The following is a 21,675-nucleotide window of genomic DNA, read 5'->3' as shown; positions in this document are numbered from 1 at the left end:
GGGTCTCAAGGAGGTGACATGTAAGCTGGGCCTGGAGGACACAGAGGATGGGACAGCTGAGGGATGGCCGTGACAGGCAGGGGCAGGCCGTGCATGCGAAGGTCCTGGGGCAGGTGTGGGGCCTGGTGGCAGCGCTGTTAAAACAGCCCTGAGGGGGCCTCAGAGTGAAACTCAAGATCAGGGTTGCTGTGAGGCCAGCAGAGCCTCGATGCATCTGTCCCTGCTGTCCCCAGCGGTGTTTGCCAGATCTGTGCTGGGCATGTGGCTTTTCATACTGCCCGGCTCCTCCGATATGCCTTTTCCTCTCCAGCTCTCAACCACTTACACATCCCTCAAAACCCACTGCAGATTGCCCTCTTACACAGAAGCCTTCAGTCAGACCTTTGCCCTGCTTCCCCTGCCATCCAGCCTTGATGACCCAGGACCAGGCAAGTCTGTGACCAGCTCTGGACCAACTGACAGGAGAATCCAGCTGAGGCACGGACTTGAACAATTCTTGAAATCCATGGAGCACAGGGGCGCACGTCTGTGATCCCCGCTACTTCAGAGGCTGAGGCGGGAAGGTTGCAAGTTTGAGCCCAGCCTGGGCAGCTTAACGAGATCGTGTCTCAGAAAAAACTAAAAGGGCTGGGGTGTAGCTCTGTGGGGAGCACTTGCCTAGTGTGTGTGAGGCCATAGGTTTCGTTCCCAGCAAAAAAGGAAGGAGGGAGGGAGGGGGAGGGGGGAGGGACGGGAGAAGGAAGGATGGGGAGGGGCTGCCACTGCCCGAGGAGGAGTCTGGGAAGGCTGCTTGAAAAGGCATCGCACTTCGGTCTTGAAGGACGCGCTGGTTGAGATCTAATGCCATCTCAGGGACCCACCCAGTCACCCTGACTTCTAGATGGGTGACGGAGACGGAGACCTGCACCCCCAACACCCAGGCCACGGCTCTGCATCAGTATTAAAGCGTTTTAGACAACAGGCGGAAGAGGCGGCATTCTGGGTGACAAAGGAACCAACAGGCAAAGACAGGAGGCCACGCGGGAGCGGGAGGGATGTGGGGTCTCACCCGGCCAGGCATTTATCAGGCCCCACCTAATACCATGGGAGGGCCACAGGGGCACACATTGCCCTGCCGGCCCCTTGTGGTCCCCTCTCCCCATGTATCGGCTGAGAAGGTGACAACAGAGCCCCTGGAGGGCCAGGCTGGACTGGCTCTGTCTTGTACTCAGAAGGAGAAACCGGGGCCAGGGAAGGCGGAAGTTTGGGAGTCACCCAGCAGGGCTTGGCGGGCTCAGTGTTGGGAGATCTCGTACTCGTCTTCCTGCTCAGGGCCCTGCAGGTTGCCGTAGACGGGCTGCACATCCAGGCTGGGGCCCCTGTAGTTCATATAGAAATCGCCGTCCTCAGAAGGGTGAGCCCTGTGGGCGACAGGTCGGTGGTGGGTGGTGGGAGGGACTTGGGGGGCTTGCAGAAAGCTCCAGGAAGCCAGTGCACCCCAGTGTTTAGAGACCAGAAGAGCTGGGTGTGGTGGCACATGCCAGTCATCCCAGCACTGGGGAGGCTGAGACAGGAGGATCACCATGAGTTCAAGGCCAGCCTGGACTACACAGTGAGCTCCGAGCCAGCCTGAATGACACAATGAGACTCTGCCTCAAAAAACAAGAAGTGAGGAAACTGAGTCCCATCTTGGCTGGGTTTCCCCTGGGGAAGTGGGGGGCGGTGAGGTGGGGTGGAGCTGCTGAGTCAGCGTGGGAACCTGCGGGCATTGGGGACCTGGGGGAGCGAGGGCGACCGTCCTTCGTTAGACCTGGGTGCGTGGCACACTTGTGTTTCAATCAAGGTTCAGTTTCCAGTTGAAACATCCGCCTCAGCACGGCCACGGCCACAGCCAAGAGTGCCAGGAGCCCAGGGGCTCCTGCGAGGGGAGGAAATCGATTGCTGGGGATGGAGCCCAGCGCCTCCCACCTGTAAGCAAGCACTCACCCCAGCTGCATCCCCAGCACCTTTTAAAACTATTTACTCCGAGGAGGCAGCATCTCACTACCATCACTAAGTAGGCTGGGCTTAAGCTTGCGATCCTCCTGACTCAGCCTCACAGACTGCTGGGTTTACAGGTGTGTACCACCACACATGACTTTGGGAAGATTTTTTGAGACTAGGAATTCAAAGCCAGCCAGGACAACATAGTGAGACCCCTATCTCTGAAAGGGAAAAAAAAGTCCATTTTAAGAAACATCTATCAGTCCTTCACATCTTAGTGTGAATTGCTCTGCACACATAAGTGGTTGCACAGGGATGGACAGGGCTGGGAATCAGTTTCTCTTTTGCCTCATCCTGTGACCTGAGGCAAATCATTCCTCTGCTTCCCACAGGCTCCATTTCTGTGACTCTAAAATGTAGGTTGGAGGCTGGGAATTTAGCTCAGTGCTTCCGCCGCCTGCCTCACAAGCACAAGGTCCCCGAGTTCCATCCCCAGTATATTTGATTCTGAGCTGGTATTTTGGAGGCCAGGCACATGAGGAGGCGGGACTGGAAGTGCTGGTGACATCAAGCCACAGTGCCTTGTGAGGCCAGGTTCCTAACCCAGATCACTTCTGCTTTCAGCTGCTTTTGCATCTGCTTTGCATATTGGCTGCTCCTTCCCCAGCCCCAGTCCTGTGCTCTGGGGTCCTCCGGGCCCCACCCCTTCTCTGTCCCAGAAGCCCACAGTGGGGGCCGTCCTCTGCCCTGCTCACTTTGCCCAGGCTGAAGGGACCCACCATGGGGTGGAGGCTGGGGTGTGGGAGAGGGACTCTGTGACCTCCCTAGTGCCCTATGTGTGTCATGGGGAGCAGGGGAGGAAGCAGAGTTTCCCGGACAGGTCTGGCTCACACGGCCTGGCCCCTGGGCACTGCCGCAGCCCCCTGTGCCTCGAGCCCCACCCTCTCCCATCCAGAGCCCCAGAAACTGGGTTTGCAGGTCACAAGGGTACAGGCTTGAACCCAAGACAAGAGCTTCGATGTTCTCACCCGCAGCCTGGTCCTGCCATGCAAGGCAGGGCTGATCACCGGCACATCACAAAGAGGCGGCCCAGAGACCAGAAGTTACTTGTCCAAAATCACACAGCCCGCGTGAGGCAGAGCTGGGAGTTTTTGTTTGTTTTGTTTTTTTGGTCCCGGGGATCGAACTCAGGACCTTGCATTTGCAAGACAGGCTTGGTGCCACTGAGCTAAATCCCCGGCCCTTTTGTTTTTTTGAGACAGGGTCTCTTTCTGTAGTCCAGGCTGTCCTTGAACTCGTGGTGATCCTCCTGCCTCAGCCTTCCGAGTGCTGGGACTATAGGTGCTCACTGCCAATCCTGGCTGGCACAGTGGGGATTTAACCACCAAGGCTGAGGTCTCTGGGCCACTCACCCGTTACTTAGCCACTCCGGCTGTCCCACGAATATGTTCTCGTAGTCAGGCGCAGCGGTGCCGGGCAGCGTGAGGCCCGGGGCCTTGAGCCCTGGGATGCGGCTGGTGTACCGAGGCTGGACACCCGAGCCGGGCCTGGCCCCCTCCGGAGGTGCCCAGGCCTTGCCTGGGCCCTGGTTGCTGGCCGAGCGGAGCCTGGAGCACCTCCAGGCCAGCATGGCGCCCGCAGCCACAAGCGTGAGGAGGAGGACACTGCCTGCCACCACTCCTGCGACGCTGCCCGGGGCCAGGCCAGGGGCGCAGCTGAGCTCCAGGAAGGCGGAGAGGTTCCGCCAGGCGCCTGTGGCTGGGTGCAGGCAGTGCAGGGGCTTCTGGCCCGAGCAGTTGTCGTGCCGGGCCTGGTGCCAGGGACCCAGGGCACAGCCGCAGTCGGCCCTGAGGTCCAGGTCGCAGTGAGCAGCCAACGCCGCATCCACGCGGTCCAGCCGGTTGTGCAGGATGCAGAGGACCTGCAGCTGCCGCAGGGGCGCCAGGAAGGGCAGGGGCAGCTCCCGCAGCCCAGTGCCCGACAGGTCGAGAAGCCGCAGGTTCGAGGCCCGCAGCGGCCGGTCCAGGGGCAGGCGCAGCGCACGGCCGCTGAAGTTCAGGCAGCTGGCATTGAACTCGTGGCTCCAGTCCAGGTCTCCCAGGAAGACGGCGCAGGACGGCTCCTGGCTCCGCAGCCCCTGCAGCAGTAGCACCAGCAGCAGCAGCAGCATTGGCCAGGCCAGCATGGCCCCCGTGCAGGCAGCCTAGGGGAGAGCGATGCTGAGCCCAGCTCGGCCCCGTGGCTGCAGCCCTCGAGCCGTGACTTTATTACTTCTCTTTTAATAGCTCAACCTGAGCAGGCTGTGGGGGCCGAGGCTGTCATCCCAGCACCGGGAGGCTGAGGCAGGAGGGTCGCAGAGAACTTGAAGCCACCCCGGGCTGCATAGTGAGACTCTGTCTCAAAACAGCTCAAGCCAGCTCAGGCTGCTTCGGACATGGCAGCAGCCCCTGGCTTGTCGCCGAGCTGCCTGGCTCTGTCACCAGCCTGTCTTCCCAATTGGCACCCATGGGCTGGGACCACAGCGCCCAGCGCTTCGCCCTTTCCGTGCCAGTCCCCCTCCCCACAATCATCTGAGCGCCTCATTGGCCAGGATGGGGCAGTATGCAAATGAGCAGCTGCCCTGGAACCAGCCCGGCCCATCCCGGGCCCCACCACAGGCCCCAGGTCTGGGCCGTGGTCCTCCCCCCTCCCCCTCCCCCGTCCCCATCCACGCCTGTGCCTCAGTGGCTAACCTGGACGCCCGCCAGGCTCGGCAAGCTGCAGTGGTTTCTGGGCCCTGGGGCTCTGCGCTGGCTCTTTGCCGACTGGGGAGGAACTGTCGCTGGGCCAGGCAAAGAGAGGAAGAAAGAAGCCTCAAAGATCCGCCCTCCCTCTGGCTCTCAGGGAGGAGGGGGGGTGGCCCAGGGTCCCACTTCCCCTTTGGTGAAACCCAGAGACCTCAGGCCCTTCATTTGCTCCTCAACTGCCACTGCAGCTCAGGGCCCTGGTGACCTGTGCACTCATCCAGTCACTCAATAAACATTCGTGCTGGGCTCCTGAAGAGGCCTCAGCCGGGGCCAGATCCTCAAGGAGTGCCGAGTCTTGGGAGGAAATAGAACTGGACACAGATACCCCCCCCCCCAGCCTATGGAGTCAGGACAGGGCCAGAGGGAGGGAAAGTGTCCCGGGAGACTGCCTGCAGGAGGAGGGGAAGGGAGCATTAGGGTTGGGGCTTCAACATATGAGTAGGAGTTTGCCAACTCCTGGCTGGAGCAGCATGGTTAGGAGGAGTGGCTGGGTGGGGAGGTTAAGAGGAGGGACAGAGCTGGGGGAGGTGGCTGGTGCAGGCTTCCCCAGCCAGGGTAAAGGCTCAGCTTCATCCCGGGGACAGTGGGAGCCATGGTGGGTGTGAGAGCAGAAGGGGCGAGCAGTGTCACACATCCAGGTTCACATCCAGTCGGGCCAGCTCCAAGGGACGCCGGCCACTCAGAGCCTTAGTCTCCAGGTCTGGGGAATGGACGGACAAAAGCTAGTGCTACTCCTAGACCCCAGGGGGCGGTGTCTCCTCCCATTTCCTGTCTCCACGCCTCCCGTCCAAAGAAGGGAGGATGGCGGCTCCAGGGGCTCAACACCTGGTGTGCGCTTCTGTGCTGGCCGGGGTGGGCGCGCCTGGCATCCTCGCACTCAGGAGGCTGAGGTGGGAGGACCGCAGGTTCCAGCCCAGCCTGGGGGACGACCCTGTCTCAGAGCAAAAGCCGAAAAGGCTGGGGCTGGGGCTCTGCCCGTGCTGGGGTTTGAGGAAGGAAAGGAGAAAGGGGAAGCCTGGGCGGGGCCGGGCTGGGGAGGACCCGGGACTGCGCAGGGTGGGCAGGGCCAGGGGCCAGGCAGCGGGTGGCTGTGGGGCCTGAAGCCCAGGCCCAGGGAGGGGAGCGCACCGTCCTCCCTGACCTCACCCGCTGGGCTGAGCGGAGCCTGGGCACTGTCCCGTCCTTCCTTCCTGTGTGTGTGACACTGGGGACTGGACTCAGGGCCTTCATTCTTTGCTTCCGTTCCAGCCCTTGTTAACATTGTAAAATTTTAGATGGGGGGGGTCTCTCCAACTTGCCCGAGCTGGGCTCAGATTTGCCACCCTCCTGCTTCAGCCTCCTGGAATGTGGATGATGAGTGTGTAGAACTACGCCTGGCCCCTGCGATCCCTCTTGTACCCCCAACCACAGCAAAGTCTCAGGCAGGGTCACCCCGTCCCACATCGTCCCCTGAGAGCCCCGGAGGTGGCCCAGGCAGAAGGACAGAGATCCCAAGACATGGACCCCCAGATGGTGACAGAGCAGGTGGATGCGGATGGGAACCTTCGCTGGTGACACAGCTCGCATCTGCTCACCGGGCACATCCGCGGCCCCAGAGGTTCTAAGCAACAGTGGAGGCCAGGAGCAGGGAATGTCTTAGGGAATGGGGGCAGGGACAGCCCGAGACAGCAGGGTCCCAAGGGGGCTGCCAGTGGTGAGGGACACAGTGGAAGCTCCCTAGGGCACCTTCGAATCTGCCCTGTGACCCTGACCTGCATCCACCAAGCCTCCAGCCACCAATGTGACCCCCTCAACTGAGCCCCTGTCACCCCACAAACCAGGCTGGGCCTCAGCCGCTGTGCAAGCCCCGCCAGCACCGGACCCTCTCTGGGGCTGATCTCTGCCTCCAACGGGGCTGGGGCTGGCGTCCAGGCTGAGATGTCAGGACCCATGCAGAAGTGTGATATTTAGGGGAACCCAGGCCCCACCACTGAGCCGAACCCCAGCTCCAAGACTCTCTCCTTGGCTCATGACTCGGAGAGACCGAGTCTCTACTTTTTGTCATTGTTGTTTGTTTTTTGAGACAGGGTCTCAGTCTGTAGCCCAGGCTGGTCTTGAACTCACGGATGTCCTCCCGACTCAGTCTCCTGAGTGCTGGGATGACAGGCGTGCACCACCACTGCTGGCTAAGACTGCATTTAAATTGGTGATAGTGGGTCTGGGAATTTAGCTCAGTGGTTTTGCCACCTGCTGCACAAGCGCAAGGACCCGAGTTCGATCCCCGGTATCAATCAATCAATCAATCAATAAATAAATTGGTGATGGTAAAATTTTAGAAGCCACTGAGTGCCCTGGGGAGGGGACAGGAACAGGCTGTGGCTCCAGGCAGCCAAGGGTGGCTGAGCAGCCAGGGTCCCCCATGAAGGCAGATCTGACAGAGTCTCGGGCCACAGGCTCCCTGGGGAGCAGCCCTTCCACACCTGGAGGACGACTGGTCCCCCGGGACAGCACTGGTCTGGGGGGGACGCTGCCCCCGTGTGCATGCTTCACCGCCCCAGAAGCTTTCCGGATGCCCCTGAATTCTTGGGGACACTGAAGGAAGACAGATGTGTCACAGCCGGTGACGCAGCCCACACTCAGCTGAGCTCACTCCGAGCTCCATCCCCAGCCCTTTTCTATTTTTCATTCTGAGACAGCATCTCACTAAGTCACTAAGTTGCCCAGGCTGGGTTTGAACGTGTGATCCTCCTGCCTCAGCCTTCCAGAACGCTGGGATTAAAGAAGTGCACCACGCCCGGTTTAAGCACTTTAGATGATCTTAATAGCAGCAGCCAGGTTTGGGTTACTAAGGTAGGATTAAACCACAGTGTGTCCACAATTGGCCCGGAGGTAGGAGCATCATTACCTCCATCTTCAGATGGGTAAAGAGGGCACCTCGTGCGTGAGGGGCTGGCCCAAGCCTGCAGTGAGTGGGGCCGCACTGTAGGGCACCTGCGCTCCGGAGCAGTGATTTCCCTGCATCTCCCGGGAAGGGCTGCAGACTCGCCGGGCCCTGATGCAGCTTCCAGTCCCTCCGCCCCTCAGCCAGGTCCCAGGGAGGATGCCTAGGGTATGGGTGGGGCTGAGGGGAGCTACCATCCTTCCACGGCAACCACCAGGGATAACAGTATGTAGCTTGTTGGTTTTTTTTTGGTACTGGGGATCAAACTCAGGACCTTGTGCTTTCAAGGTAGGCAGTGGAACCACTGAGCTAAATCCCCAGCCCTAACAGTATGTAGCTTGGTTTGCTAAGTTTTACTTTTAAGAATGGGCATGGTTGGGCCGGGGATTTAGCTCAGTGGTTCCAGCACCTGCCTTGCAAGCTCAAGGTCCCGAGTTCGATCTCTGGTACCAAAAAAAAAAAAAAAAAAAAAAAAGGAATGGGCATAGTGGCCAGCATATGGAAGGCTGAGGCAGGAGGATCGCAGTGAGTTGGAGGCCAGCCTGGGGTTCATAGTGAGCTCAAGGCCAGCCTGCACTGCATAGCGAGACCCTGTCTTAAAAATAAATAAATAAATAAATAAATAAATAAGGGCTGGGGATTTAGCTGCCCCCCCCCCCAAAAGTGTTTCTTGCAGGGTGTGGTGGTGCACACCTGTGATCCCAGCACTCTGGAGGCTGAGGCAGGAGGCGTGCAGCAGAATCATGCATCAGTGAAGGACCAGGAGGCTAGGAAATCGGTGTTATGGAGGAAAAGCTAAGCAGAGGGGGCTGGGAGGGTAGGCTGGGCTGGGCTGGAGATTGGAAATTAGTCCAGGAAGGCTTCTCTAGATAACAATGAAAAACGGCCAGGGGCGGAGGTTTAGCTGGTGTCACCAGCGCACCTGCCTGGCAAGCGCAAAGTCCTGAGTTCGATCCCTGATTCCGCAAAAAAACAAAAACCAAAACAACCTGCTGAATCCCAGCCCTTGGGAGCCTGAGGCAAGAGGACTGAAATTTCAAGTCCAGACCAGGCAATTTAGAGACTTAGCGAGACTCTCTCTCAAGATAAAAATAAAAATAAAAAAGGCCAAGGAAGGAGCTCAGTGCAGAGTCCCCCCCCCCCGTCAATCTTCAGTACCAAAAAAGAAAAAACCCTAACAAGATGTGCTAGTAGTTTTTGTACAGTTATCAAACTCAGGACCTTGCGCTTGCGAGGCAAGCGGTGGAACCATGCTTTTCTTTTTTGAGACAGGGTCTCACTACGTACTGCAGGCTGGACTAGAACTCTCTCATCGATCCTCCTGCCTCAGCCTCCAGAGTGCTGGGATTACAGATGTGGGCCACCACGCCCGGCTCATAAATATACGTCTGAAGCGGAACTGACAACAAATCCAAGATCAAGGGAATCTTACCAGCTTCCACTCGGAGAACTCGGGGTGTCAGGGTGGGGGGCCACCGGGACTCCAAAGGAAGAACGGGGCTGGGATCCTCAGGAACTAGCGCTCTCTGGCGCCACTGTGTGGCCACTCTCGGAACTGCAGTCCAGGTGGCCTTGTTGGGGCAGAAACGCGCGTCTCCTCGCCCGCCCTCTCCTGGACACGCCCCACCTCAGCCCTGGGGGGAGTTTATTGAGTGCCTACTGTGTGCTCGCACGTCCCTTAGGCGGGAGGGACGCGGAACTAAGTAACACACTCAAATCCCTGCCCTCGGAGAAAGTAGGAGGTTCCTAGGGTGCAGACAACAGACACACGAAGTTAAAGAATGACATGTCACAGCCAGGCGGCCCTATGAGCGCCTCTCTTCTAGGCTAAGGAGGCTGAGGCAGAAGGATGGCAAGTTCGACTTTCAGAATGAGGGCGCTGTCAGGGAGGTCACCCCAGGAAGCATTCCTTGCCTGGGGAGGACCTCCACAGGGGACAATAGCCACCAGGCGAGGTAGCGGTGACCTGGTGGAGGAACCTCAGGGGGACAGAACGGGTGCCCTCCCCCAGACGCTGCCTCTCTGTGGGGCTGTGGGAGGGGTCCTGGGTGACCGGAAGGGGGACTCACGGTTGCCAGTGCCTGGTCCTCTAGTGGGGTCGCAGGCACAGGGCAGAGTGCAGGACTTGAGTCATGGGCCACGGGAGCCACGGAAGGCTCTAGGGAGGTAGCAGCGCCCACGGCTCAGCGGAAGTGTAGCAAGGATGGATATGGCGGGTTTTGGCAGAGACTCCTGGGCCAGCCTCCTTCTCTCGAAAGAACGTCCCCTTGCAGGTTTGGGGAGGCCCAAGAAAGGTCACCAGCCTTACTTGCAGCTGATCAAGGCTACAGGGCACGGCTGGGGTTCTGACTCAGGCTCTGCTCCAGGCGCTGGACCTTGGGCACAGTCCCTGTTTCGGAACCCAGGGCCTGGGGAGGACCCTTGGTGCTGTCCGAAGCCCAGGCCGGTGCCCCCGACCCGAGCCCCGACCTCCCCTCTGCTTCCACCAGCTGCTGTAGGAGCCTCTCCCGGTGTTTGGGGTTTAATTTTTGTGTTGCATTTAGAAAATTACCCATAATTACAGCCTCTGTGAGGAAATGGGTCTGGGAGTTGCGGCTGGCTCCCACACACAGCTGGGCAGGGGCAGCATGGCCACCGGCCTGTTCCCCACCCGGCCCGGCCCCACTTCAGCAAGGAGGGGGTGGTGCCTGGCTCCCCTCCTTGGAGAGAGACAAATGCACCCGCCAGGCCCCACTGTGCTGTCCTGGGGTTGGATCTGGATGGTGGCTGGGGCAAGTGACAATCAACCGTGACAAAGCTAGCCCCGGTCCGCATGGAAGCAGCAACCGGGAGGCAGAAGGGAGGCGGCTTTGGAGCCCAGGAGACAGGTCAGTCCCAGCTGGGCCTGCCAGCCCTGGCGACCCCAGCCACCTCCTGTCACTCCTGCAGGGGGAAGGGCTGGGCACAGACAGGTCCAGCCTGAGGTGCTCATGCTGGGCTTGAATTTGCGATCCTCCTGTCTCAGTCTCCACAGTGTGCACCACCTCTTCCGGGCTGGAACCCTGTGCCTGGAGAGATCTTCCCGGGAGACAGTAGGAACAGCGGGCCTTTCAAGTTTTGTTGTGTGGTGCTGGGGATGCAACCAGGGCCTCATGCATTCAAGGCCTACACTCACCACTGACCCAAACACCACCCCATCTTTTGAGGTGCGACAGCTTGTTTTCGGGGTCCAGGGCTCCAATTTCTATGACCTGCTGTGCAGAAGAGGAATTCTGGTTTCTAGGGACACAGTTTAGGAGAGACAAGAGACAACAGATGTGGAGACCTCCAGCCTCCAAACTGCTTCACTGTCACAGTGCCACGCTTTGGGGGAACACTAGCCCTGCGGTCCAGGCACACCTGACCCCTCCGTGTGCCTGCCCGAGGACCTTTGCGCATGCTGTGACTACAGTCTCAACCTGTACTTCCAGACCCCCCCAATAAAAACATTTCCTCCCCGCCTTTCTTTCCCGTGGGGGGCACTCTGGGCGCCTGGGTTGCGCGCAGCTCCACTCCTGCACACCACGTGGGGCCCGGGACTGGCTCCCAGCCGGTGCTCCGCGGAGGCGAGGCGCAGGCGGTGTTTGGGAAATCCTTCCCGGTTGCCATGACAACCGCGCCACCGCCGCTCCAGCCCGAAGAACCTCTCCCGAGAGCAGCGGGCCGCGGGCGCCTCCGCCTCCCTCTGCCTGCTGCGCCTCCCGGAGACAGCGGCCGCCCTGGCTGTCGCCTGTCCTCCCTCCTCCGCCCACCACGTGGCCCTCCCTGAATCCCAGCGCCTCCCCCATCAGAGTCTTCAGTCCCCGGAGCCTCGCTCACTGCAGGCGTTCAGTCGCGGCTTTCGAGGTGCAGAAGGCCCACGCAGACTCAGACGGGCCGGGACCTGTGCTGGGGACCCGGGACCCGGGCGGCCACGGGGCTGTGGGGATCGGTGGGGTGGGAGGGGGCCTGATGTCCCCTCGCTGCGTTCCCGTGGGGGCGGCGCTGGAAAGGGTGGCGGGACTGCAGTGAGGAGGGGGTGTCCTTGACGCCCAGCCCCCGGGCCTGGCCCCAGAGGAAGCTGGGGGAGGAGCGGGGCCGGACAGGAAATGGGGAGGCTGCGCCCCGCAGCGGCCCGGGAGGAGGCGCCCTGCCGGCCCTGCCCTGCCTTTCCGCTCCGCCGCCAGCGCCCCGGCTGCCCGGGCTTCCCGCCGGCCTGGGCGGGGCGTCTGCGGCCTGGGGCGGGTAGGAACGGCAGCCTCTTGCAGGACTTGGGAAGCGGGAGCGACAGCTACACGACGCGGATCCGGGCGCTGGCCGTCCATCCCGGCGAGGCGCCCTCACTCACTCGCGCGCGTGCTTGTGCACGCAACCCGACGCCGAAGGACCGCGGCGAACACGCGACTGCCGCAGCTGGGCCAGGCACAGTTGCTCCGGGGACGACCGTTCACTTGGGGGCCAGCCAGCTCCCAGCGATGCCCTCGCGCCCTTACACAAGAACCGCATGTTTATAACACGCTCGCGGCACGCCCGTAACAACTGATCACATTTACCGCTTCCCCCAGCCCTGCCCACGCGCACCCGGCTCCTCGAGTCCCTGCCTCCATCCCCTGGGGCCGTCTAGCTCCTTCGAGATGACCGTTAAAGGTGGGGGTCCTCATTTATAGCTGGCGGCACAGGCCACGCCGAGCCAGGGAGCGGGACCCTGCGCCCACGAGCGCACCCGGGAGGCGCGGTGCGCCGCCGCAGGGGAGTTGGCCGTGTGCCCAAATGTGTCTGTCCTCGGGGATGTGGCAGCGTGCAGCTGGCTCGAGTGTGGTCACTGAGACCACGGCTCGCTCGTGGAGAGTCCGGGGCTGCGAACTTGGCCCTGGGTGCCCCCAGACCCCGGCCACGGCTGCGGCCTGTGCAGCTCGGACGGGGCGCCCGGTGGCCGAGCTTCGGCTTGTGCTGCTCCGGGGACTATCTGAGCGGTGAGATGGCAGTGTTCGTGTCCCCACCGCGCCTGGTGCGTGACTCTCCGGGGCGACACCGGTGTGGGTGCCTCGACCTTTTGGGGCCGGCAGCAGCCGTGGGCACTGTGCACACTTGGGAAAGGTGCTGTGGGAGCGTGGGTTCGAGCGAGTGGCTGTCCCCCAGTGTACACCGATTCAGACGGCTGTTCCCGTACCGCGTGGGTGTAGCCGCGCCCCCGCCCCCCGCAGTGGGCACTGCGCGTGCGCGCCCAGCCGAGGCCCCACCCGCGCGCCCGCCATCGCCCCTTTAAGAGCGGCGCCCGGGAGCAGCAGGGAGGCGGGGGCGCGCGCGGCGGGCGGAGGGGGCGCGCGCTTCCCGGAACAGCCCGCGCGGAGGGAGGGAGAGGAGAAAACAGCGCGCCGGCCGGGGCCGCCGCCGCGTGGAGCAGCTCCCCGCGCGCATGATGCCCGCGGCGCCCGCCCGGGGCGCGGGGCGGTGAGGCCCGGGCGCGGGGAGGCGATGGCCAGGGCGAGCGCGGCCCCCGGCGGCGCCTGACAGGTGTGGGCGGCGGCACGGCGCGGAGCAGCATGTACGCCAAGGGGGGCAAGGGCTCGGCGGTGCCCTCCGACAGCCAGGCGCGCGAGAAGTGAGTGGGCGCGGGCGCGCGGGGCCCGAGGGCGCGGCGTTTGGGGGCGCGCGAGATCCGGGCGGGACTCGAGGGCCGCGAGTCGTTCCCACCCCAGGGAAGAAACTTGGGGGCGCGGGAGATGCGGGCGTCGTCGCTTTTCGCCCCTTGCTGAAGTTTCCCAGGCCGGGACACTGGCCACCCAGAGACCCTGGCCGTGCAGAGGGCGACTTTGGGGGCGCCGCCACCTGTGCGCTCGACCCGAGCAGCTGCGTGGTGCCCACGAGCGCCCTCCCGGGAAGGCCGCGCGGTTCGCAGTCTTGGGTCGTGGGCTGAGCCCCCCGCCCTCCAGATGCTTGGCCTGTGCCCCTCTTGTTCTGGGCTCGGTTCTGGCTGGTGCAGGGCGGGTCCGTAAGTCCATAGACCCTGTAGATGGTGAAGTGGGACGGTCTCTCCATGGTCCCGGGGTGGGGACGCAGCCGAGTGTCCCTTGAAATTGGGCAGGGCCTGCAGTCTGGCATGCTGTGTCCCTGCCCCGTGGCTGTGATGGAGGGGCGCCCCTGGCCGGATCTGCTTTCCTTCCGTGGGAAATGCGGGGACCATTTGAAGCTGCCTGGAGTCGTGACAGCCCTACAACGACACCTTAGGTTTTGCCAGAGTGCAGGGCCTGGTGGCTGGCAGATTCTCGGCATCCCAGAAGCATGGCCCTGCCCTGTGGATCTGGCCTTCAGAACAGAGGAGGCCGGGTAACCAGGCAGGGGTCCAAGGAAGGGTGCCAGTGACACTGGCTACCCAGGTTGGAGGCAGGGGTTGTCTGGCCTGGTCACCCCACCCTCGCCAGCCTATCCCCTCTGTGTCCCTGTCATCTCCTGGGTATGGAGGTGACCGCCCGAAAATGGGGGCTGCTCTGCTCAGCAGACTTGTGTTGGGCTGCTTGGGAAGGACTCCTGGGCCGGGGTGCAGCTGTCCCCGGGATCCCGAGAGACACTGATGGTGAGGGCCCATCAGCAAGCAGAGTGCGCATTGCACATAGACAGCAGACTTTCGTCCCTGGTCCATGTGGCTTTGGGTGGGTGGAGAGGTCAGGGGGACTCAGGAAGGCCATGTCCCCCACTTGCCTGGCAGGGACCCCAGGGGCTGGTTTCTTGGGCCCTGGAGAGCTCTCGGAGATGTGGGTTTCCTCATCTGAGCTGTGGACAGCCTGCTTTGGGGGTTCTGGGGACTGGGGAGGAGACACAGGTCGAGCACCCGCATCGCAGTCCCTGACTCAGGAAATGCCAGCTGCTGGCTGAGCCGCTTCCTGTCTCCGGGTCTTGGTTTCCTCTTCTGGGAAGTGGGGTGAAGAGGGTTACATGCCCCGATCCTGGACTCCACCTCAGTGTCCTCCCTGCTTGGAGCCTGCAGACCGGGAGGGGACTCGGAGCTGGGCCTCCGAGCCACCCCTCGGCACCTGTCCATCCTCCAGGGCTCCCTGGCACCTGGCAACTGCCCCCGGAAGGGACCCCACGGTGACCGAAGAGCCCAGGGCAGCGAGGAGGAGGTGGCAGCTGGGGTCCGAGTGGGGCATCTGTGGGGGAGGGGCGTCACCATCCACCTGCCTAGGTTGTGCACCCTTGAGCACAGTGCCAGCTCCATGACAGCTGGGTCGGGGTCACCTGGCTTGGTGTGGAGGCGGCACACGGCTGCGGCTGCTGTGGTGTACTGCCCAGCCGGTCAGAGCCGGAGAAGAGCTCAGCTAGGGACAGCTGGTGACACGGCACTGCAGGCTCCTAGGCTTGGCAGAGGGGGACTGTGGGCTGGAAGGCAGCCCTGGGGCCCAGGGAGGGGTGACATGGCCACAAGGCTGAGTAGAGAGTCCCGTCCCTGGCAGGGCACCCATTATGGTAACTGAGGTACCTGCCATCCTTCTCCGTGATTATAGCCATTCCCATAATCACAGCTGCCTGGGCGTGATTCAGGCTGCAGGCTGCTGTTGCTTTACTCTGTCTCCTGCTGTGGCACAGGAGCCCGGGGTGGCCGGGCTCCGAGAGGTAGTTCTGGCCCAAGTGGGCAGACAGCCAGACCATGTGCATGGGGATCGGGCCATAGGTCCAAGGCCCGTCTGAGCTCATGGCCTGGACCTGGGACACCCCCGGGCATCCCCGGATCCTGTCCCAGAGGGGGCTGCAGAGAGACCCAAGTCAGAGGGGACCAGGTGTGACAGGGAGCCTCTGTAGGTGACACTGAAGTCTTGGTGACAGCTTGTGCAAAGGCCCTGGGGTGGAGCAGCCATGGTGTATGTGGGGGCCCAGAGGCTCTGAGTGGGTAGTAGGTTGTTGTAGACAGCAGCAGCCTGGGTGCCCTGCTGTCACCCAGTGAGAAGGTGGGTGGCCTGCACCAGGTGTGTGGAGGTGTCAGGGGTAGGGCTTACATCAGAAGAGGTTTTTCCTTAGGACTTTCTGTGCTGGGTCTCACCATGTGGCCCAAGCTGGCCCTGACCTGGGCTCATGAGATCCTCCTGCCTCAGCCTCCCTGTGTCTGTGTCCCCACTTGCTGGGACTGTACGTGGACACCACCAGTCCGGCCTTGTTTTCTCTCTCACTTGGGAGATGCAGTGGTGCGGGGTACAGCTGGGGGTCCTCACGCAGGGAGGAAGTGGGGGGCTCAGCCTTCGGCCGGGGGTCTGTGGCGAGGAGACTGAGTACTGTGTGGGGTCCTTGGTGGTGAGCTGGGGTCACCTCTGTCAGAGACAGAGAGTTGGGGACCCCCCACTTGCCGTCCCCTCGGCCCCACCAGCTGCGGTGAAGCTGAGCCTGTGGCTGGCAGTGTGTCCTCGGACAGAGCAGGCGAGCTGGGGCAGGGTCCCCACACCTTGCCCGGGGTTGGGGTGGGCTGCAGCTGAGAGCAGAGACGGGGTGCGGGGCGCAGCCATGGGCCGGGTGGTTATTTTAGGACTGGGCCCTGAGCCAGAGGAGGGGCTGAGGCCTGCATGCAGCTGAGCCTCTGGAGCCCTGAGCCCCCGGGCCCAGGCTGGGTAGTGGGGACCTGGGGTATTGGAGCAGGTCAGAGTGGCTGGGGGGTGTCCTTGGGGTGGCGTCCCTCTGCCCCTGTCATGAAGGTGACTGGAGGCCCGATTGCCTGGCCTTTTGAGGCCACAGAGGGCAGCACCAGGCCCGCCTGGCTGGCGAGGGGAAGTAGGGGCTTCCAGGGGTGTTAGGCTGTGGGCGCACAGGGGTGGGGGGCAGGGGCGCTGTGGCCAACGCGTGTGCCCCCCCGGAATCTCCCGGGGAGTTTATATAACCCCGCTAGGGGGTCAGGTGGTATACCCTCGCCATAGGACACTTTTGGGCAGAGGCCTCCCGGAGGGCGAGACCACTCTGGGGTCACAGTGTTGGTAAGACAGGGCCAGGATTGGACCACTAGGGAGTTGAACCTGACCAAATGGCCTTAAGGCACGTGTGTTGGGGCGCACAGGTTGGATGTTGATGGATATGTAGGAGTTGGCCAGGCTGAGGAAGCCATCTTCTATGAGGGATGGGGCGCAGCAGCGAGACCAGGGTGGGCTGATGAGTGGCCTCCACCTGCCCAACAGGAGCAGGCGGGGTGGGGGTGGCCCCTCCTGGGACCCTGACCTACTGCCCATCCCGCAGGCTGGCGCTGTACGTGTACGAGTACTTGCTGCACGTGGGCGCCCAGAAGTCCGCCCAGACCTTCCTGTCCGAGGTAAGCGGCCCGCGCCCAGGCCTTGGGCCCTACACCTGGTCCTGCCCGCCTCCCACCCTGTTTGCACCGGGCCGGGGGAGGGGGCAAGGTGTGGGCGGGCAGGGCCTCACCGCAACCTCTCCCCGCAGATCCGGTGGGAGAAGAACATCACGCTCGGGGAGCCCCCGGGCTTCCTGCACTCCTGGTGGTGGTGCGTGGGGTCCGCTGGGGGGCGGGGGGCGGGGCGCGCGACGGAGCAACCGGACCCTCTGCCTCCCCCCCCCCCCGCAGCGTGTTCTGGGACCTGTACTGCGCCGCGCCGGACCGCAGGGAGGCCTGCGAGCACACAGGCGAGGCCAAGGCCTTCCAGGACCACGTGAGTCCCGGACTCCCGGGTAGGGGCGCACTGCTGCGGGGCACCCCTGTCCCTGGAGGTGCCTGGCGCGCGCTCTGCACGTGTGTGTAAAGCGAGGTTGCGCCGATGCTCTGGACTCCTCGCTGTTCACGCTTGGCCTCGCTCCACCCGCTCTGGGCCCCGCATCCGGAGCTTCGAGCCCCGGCCCCATCCTGCGCCTCCCGAGGCCCCGAGCTCCGCCCCCCTATCGGTGCGCAGCCCCTTCCGCCTCTGGGGCTCGGCTCGGGTCTGGCGGCCTCCCGGGCGCCCCTGCGTTCGTGCGCATGCGCCAGTTCCGGGGTTGCCGTGGTAGCACGGGCGCGTCCCGGAGAGGAAGCGGGGGCGCCACGGTGGGGGTGGGGGACGCCTAGGTTGCCGGAGTTGGGTGCACCTCCTGCTGGGCTCCGGGCTGTTGGGGCGCCTTGCCCGCATTCCCGCACCCCTTCCTTTGGCCTGTGAGTAGGGACTCTGTTAGCCCCTCCCTGGCTCGGGGCTCCCAGGCTCCTAGGCTGACCTTGGCGTCTCCAGGAAACGCGGAGGCGCCCAGCCCGTAGTCATGACAACAAGGCAGGGCCTTGGCGCCGCTTTAGGATGATTGACGGGGGTGGGGGGGGTGTCTGGCTTGAGCAACCAACTGGGAAGCCAAATGAGAAAGACCAGGATTAACCCTTTAGGGCCTAGGGTTAGGGGCCTGCAGGGTTGGGGTTGCCCATCCACCTCGTCACCCCGAGGTCCTGAGCCCAGCAGGAGTCCAGCCTTCCCTGCCCTCTTCCTCCAGCCTTCCGACCAGGAAATGACTTGGTGTCTGCTGTGTGCCGAAGAGGGGGCGCCCCTCCCTGCGGGTGGACAGACCCAGGACTCAGGGGCGCCCCTCTCCCCACCCCAAGGCCGCAGCTGTCCCCGAGCGGGCCATGGTGCTGAGTGTGGGTGCGGGCACCCAGAAGGGACTTGGCGTTGGGAATGGCCCAGAGAGGCCTGTGATTCCCCTCTTGGGCACCCCGGCTTTCCGGTGATGAGTGTGTTCTGTCCCGCCCGGCCCCACAGTCAGCCGCATGTGGGAATTGGGACCAACGAACAGAGCTGGCCCGCCCGCCCTCCAGTCCCTACCGGGAACCCCATGTCTAGCACCCTGGTTTGGTTCCTCCTTTGGGGAAGGTGGGGGCCTGGGGGCCCCGCCCCAGAGTCAGTGTTGGGGGCCCACTGAGCTGCCAGCAAGCCAGCACCCGGGGCTGGGGTGGGCTGCAGGGGCGCCAACACAGGGGACCACCCTGTGGCATAGGCCTGTGCCACAGGGTAATGGAGCTGGGTCACAGTTCTCCAGCGGGGACTCCAGGACCAAGGGGTCCCCAGGGTGGCCCAAGGCTTGCCAGGGTTACTTCACCAGGGTGTGGCAGGGCAGTTGGCTCCCCTGCCTGTAGAGACCCAAGCCCCCTGAGTGGATGGAGGGTCAAGGAGCCTGAGCAGCTGGCAGCACACTACCCACGGCCACCTGCAGAGGAGATGGGACACACTGGGCAGAAACGCTCCTGGCCTGGCCTTCACGTGTCCCCCACCTTTGCAGAGCGCTGCTGCCACCCCTAGCCCGGTGATGGGGACCATGACCCCAAGTGACGCGATGTCCGCAGGCCCCATGGCACCTGGCTTTTTCCAGGTAGGACCAGGCTGGGGTGGACCCCAGCATGTGAGGGTGGGTCTTGGGGGCTGCAGCCAGCTGGGGGCCTGCATAGGTGTGCAGGGGCCAGGTGGGGCTGAGGAGGCCTCCCTCCTGCCTCTGTGCAGTTCCCCCAGGCTCTGTTGAGCCACAGGAAACGGCTTCCAGTGACTTCCTGCCCAGCCCATCTTGCTGTCCTCGGGGTACCCTAGCTCCGACCATCCCATCCCCCAATGGCCCTCTGATGGGCCAGGTTAGGCCTTGGGGTGCCTTGCCTGTCCCTTCCTGCCCACCGTGCAGGGACAGAGGACAGTTACCTTGGCTGCCAGCTGTTTGGGCCAGCAGGAGCATCCGAGTGCCGACCCAGGTGTAGCAGAACAGAATGGGGTCACTTTGGGGGGCTGGGGTGGGTGGAGGAGCTGATGCCCACCTCTTTTTCCAGCCTTTCATGTCACCACGGTTCCCAGGGGGCCCCCGGCCCACACTGAGGATGCCGAGTCAGGTGAGGGGATGAAGGGCGGGTGGCAGGGGCTGAGCCGGGGTCGGGTGCCCCACACTCAGTGCTGCTCCCTCCACAGCCTCCTGTGGGCCTCCCTGGCTCCCAGCCCCTGCTCCCCAGCACCATGGACCCCTCCGCACGCATGCAGGGTGAGTAGGGTGCTGCACCCCATCCTGGCCCTCTGACCCCAAGTCCTGGGGAGCAGCCGCTGAGCCCCTTCCTCTGCCCACCCCAGGGCCCCAGAGCATAGGCGGCCCAATGCAGAGGGTTACGCCGCCCCGGGGCATGGCCGGTGTCGGGCCCCAGGTAAGGCTGCCAGGAGGGTGGGCACACAGGCTGTCCCCCACGTGTCCCCCACACCGTGTCTCATGGCCTTTGCCTTCACAGGGCTACGGAGGTGGCATGCGGCCCCCGCCCAACGCCCTCGCCGGCCCGGGCCTGCCTACTATGAACATGTAAGGCCCTGAGTGGGTTCTCAGGCCACTTGCTGGGGCACCTGGTTTCTCCGGGAGGTTTATTCTCCCATCAGTGTCAGGCGGCTAAATTAAGGCAGCTCTGGCCGTGTGAAGGAATGACGGGTGGGGATCTGAACTGTCAGGGATGTGGCCACAGCCACCCCTCCGGCATCCGCCCTGGGCCCGTCCAGGGGCACGGAGAGCCATGTCATTCCCACCCTGTGCCCCTGCTCCAGGTACCCCTTTTTCTTGCAGGGGTCCAGGAGTGCGGGGCCCTTGGGCCAGCCCCAGTGGCAACTCGGTGAGTCTCGGCAGGGGTGGGTGGTGGCAGGGCAGAGTGCTGGGCCAGGGCCCCCTGGCCACCCACTCACAGCTGCGCCTGTCCCCAGATTCCCTACTCCTCCTCGTCCCCGGTCAGCTACACGGTGAGTGGTGAGGTGGGTGCTGGGCAGGGCACAGGGTGCCGGCCCCTCCCTCATTTCCCATCTCTCCACCCACAGGGACCCCCAGGAGGCGGAGGGCCCCCCGGGACACCTATCATGCCCAGCCCCGGAGGTAGGGCCAGAGGCGGGCGGTTGATGGGGAGCCCGGACCCCGCAGGACCCCTCGCCTGCTTCATGCCGCTGTCCCCGCAGACTCCACCACGTCCAGCGAGAGCATGTTCACCCTCATGAACCCCCTCGGGCCAGGCGCCGGCAGGGCTAACGTGAGTGTGGGCCCGGGCGTGTCGCGGGACCCCAGCCTGCCAGGGGGACGCAGCCTCACCTGCTCGCCCTGTACCCTTAGTTCCCGCTCGGGCCAGGCGCCGAGGGCCCCATGGCCGCCGTGAGCGCGATGGAGCCGCACCCGGTGAACGGATCCCTGGGTGAGTGGCGCCCCCTGGTGGCCACTCGGCGCGGGCAGGAGGGCGGGGCATCAGTGAGCACATGCTGAGCCGCGGGCGCCGTCTGTCCAGCAGGCTCAGGCGACATGGACGGGTTGCCGAAGGTAAGGACGGCGCCCCCGGGGTCCCGGGGCGGGGGCGGGGCGAGCCGGGCGCTGACGGCGGCCGCCCCCAGAGCTCCCCCGGCGCTGTGGCCGGCCTGAGCACCGCCCCGGGGACCCCACGGGACGACGGCGAGATGGCGGCCGCCGGGACTTTCCTGCACCCGTTCCCGGGCGAAAGCGTAAGCGACTGCGTCGAGTCCCCCCCCGCGGCGGCGGCGTCGGGCCGGAGGGGCCTGGCGGGCAGACCCCGGCGGGGCGGCCGGGGGGCCAGAGCAAGACCGTGACCGCGGCGGGCCAGGTGGGGGGGCGGCCGCGCATCTTCTTTCCTCCCCACCCCGCCCACCCTGCCCTCCCCGTCCCGTCCCTTCCCGTCCCGGTCCCCATCCCTGTCCGGGGGGGCGGGTCCCAGCCGAGGCCAGAGCTGAGCCCGACCCCCTCTCTCCGCAGTACTCCCCAGGGATGACCATGAGCGTGTGATGGGCGGGTGGGCGGCAGCCGCCCTGTCCCTCCCGGCCCGGGTCACACCTGTGGCACCTGGACACCTGGCCCACCAGGCGGGGACGGCCGGGAGCCCCGCACGAAGGACTTTTTTTTTAAAACGCGAGGACCTCAGAGACGTTCTTTCCCTGGCGGGCCTGGCCCACGATCACTGATCACCCCTGGGCCTCTCAATAAACGGAACTCGTTTTGGTTTTTGGTACCTGGTCTCCGACTCCCCACTGGGACTCCGCGCCGCCCAGGGCCTGGGGTTGGGATGGCCCT

At 63.8% G+C, this 21,675-nt stretch overlaps 2 protein-coding genes across 18 annotated transcripts; one reads left to right on the top strand and one right to left on the bottom strand.

Moving 5' to 3' along the window:
• Positions 1 to 473: 473 nt before the first annotated feature.
• Lrrc25 (leucine rich repeat containing 25) lies at positions 474 to 11,801 on the bottom strand. 8 transcript variants are annotated; one of them, XM_087201976.1, is made up of 6 exons: positions 11,506 to 11,801; positions 10,823 to 10,901; positions 9,101 to 9,239; positions 4,695 to 4,783; positions 3,375 to 4,165; positions 474 to 1,400 (listed from the first exon to the last, which is right to left on the bottom strand). In XM_087201976.1, exons 5-6 carry the CDS (start codon positions 4,145 to 4,147, stop codon positions 1,274 to 1,276), a joined length of 900 nt encoding a protein of 299 aa, XP_087058102.1. In that variant the 5' UTR covers positions 4,148 to 4,165; positions 4,695 to 4,783; positions 9,101 to 9,239; positions 10,823 to 10,901; positions 11,506 to 11,801; the 3' UTR covers positions 474 to 1,273. The 8 variants fall into 8 exon arrangements, with proteins under 8 accessions (XP_087058102.1, XP_012924184.2, XP_021106828.2 ...); XM_013068730.3 differs by lacking the exon at positions 11,506 to 11,801 and adding an exon at positions 9,329 to 9,414 and having other exon boundaries at positions 9,738 to 11,242; XM_021251169.2 differs by having other exon boundaries at positions 9,101 to 10,926.
• On the top strand, positions 11,395 to 21,613 carry Ssbp4 (single stranded DNA binding protein 4). Of its 10 annotated transcripts, none has more exons than XM_087201943.1 (17): positions 11,395 to 11,532; positions 16,876 to 16,948; positions 17,077 to 17,138; positions 17,219 to 17,303; positions 18,883 to 18,972; positions 19,415 to 19,474; positions 19,551 to 19,620; positions 19,707 to 19,777; positions 19,859 to 19,926; positions 20,182 to 20,227; positions 20,316 to 20,351; positions 20,427 to 20,481; positions 20,562 to 20,632; positions 20,713 to 20,791; positions 20,885 to 20,913; positions 20,985 to 21,092; positions 21,361 to 21,613. In XM_087201943.1, the coding sequence occupies exons 5-17, from the start codon at positions 18,910 to 18,912 to the stop codon at positions 21,388 to 21,390; spliced, it is 786 nt and encodes a 261-aa protein (XP_087058069.1). In that variant the 5' UTR covers positions 11,395 to 11,532; positions 16,876 to 16,948; positions 17,077 to 17,138; positions 17,219 to 17,303; positions 18,883 to 18,909; the 3' UTR covers positions 21,391 to 21,613. The 10 variants fall into 10 exon arrangements, 7 of the variants coding, with proteins under 7 accessions (XP_087058069.1, XP_004873420.1, XP_021106824.1 ...); XM_004873363.4 differs by lacking the exon at positions 11,395 to 11,532 and adding an exon at positions 12,980 to 13,267; XM_021251165.2 differs by lacking the exon at positions 11,395 to 11,532 and adding an exon at positions 12,980 to 13,267 and having other exon boundaries at positions 20,985 to 21,211.
• Positions 21,614 to 21,675: the final 62 nt, after the last annotated feature.

The sequence above is a fragment of the Heterocephalus glaber genome, unplaced genomic scaffold, assembly GCF_053883595.1.
Source record: "Heterocephalus glaber isolate CG9 unplaced genomic scaffold, H.glaber_assembly_v1.0 deba00001761, whole genome shotgun sequence".
Lineage (NCBI taxonomy): Eukaryota > Metazoa > Chordata > Mammalia > Rodentia > Bathyergidae > Heterocephalus > Heterocephalus glaber.
The sequence above is the reverse complement of the archived record's forward strand: the minus strand, read 5'-3'. Positions and strand labels throughout refer to the sequence as shown.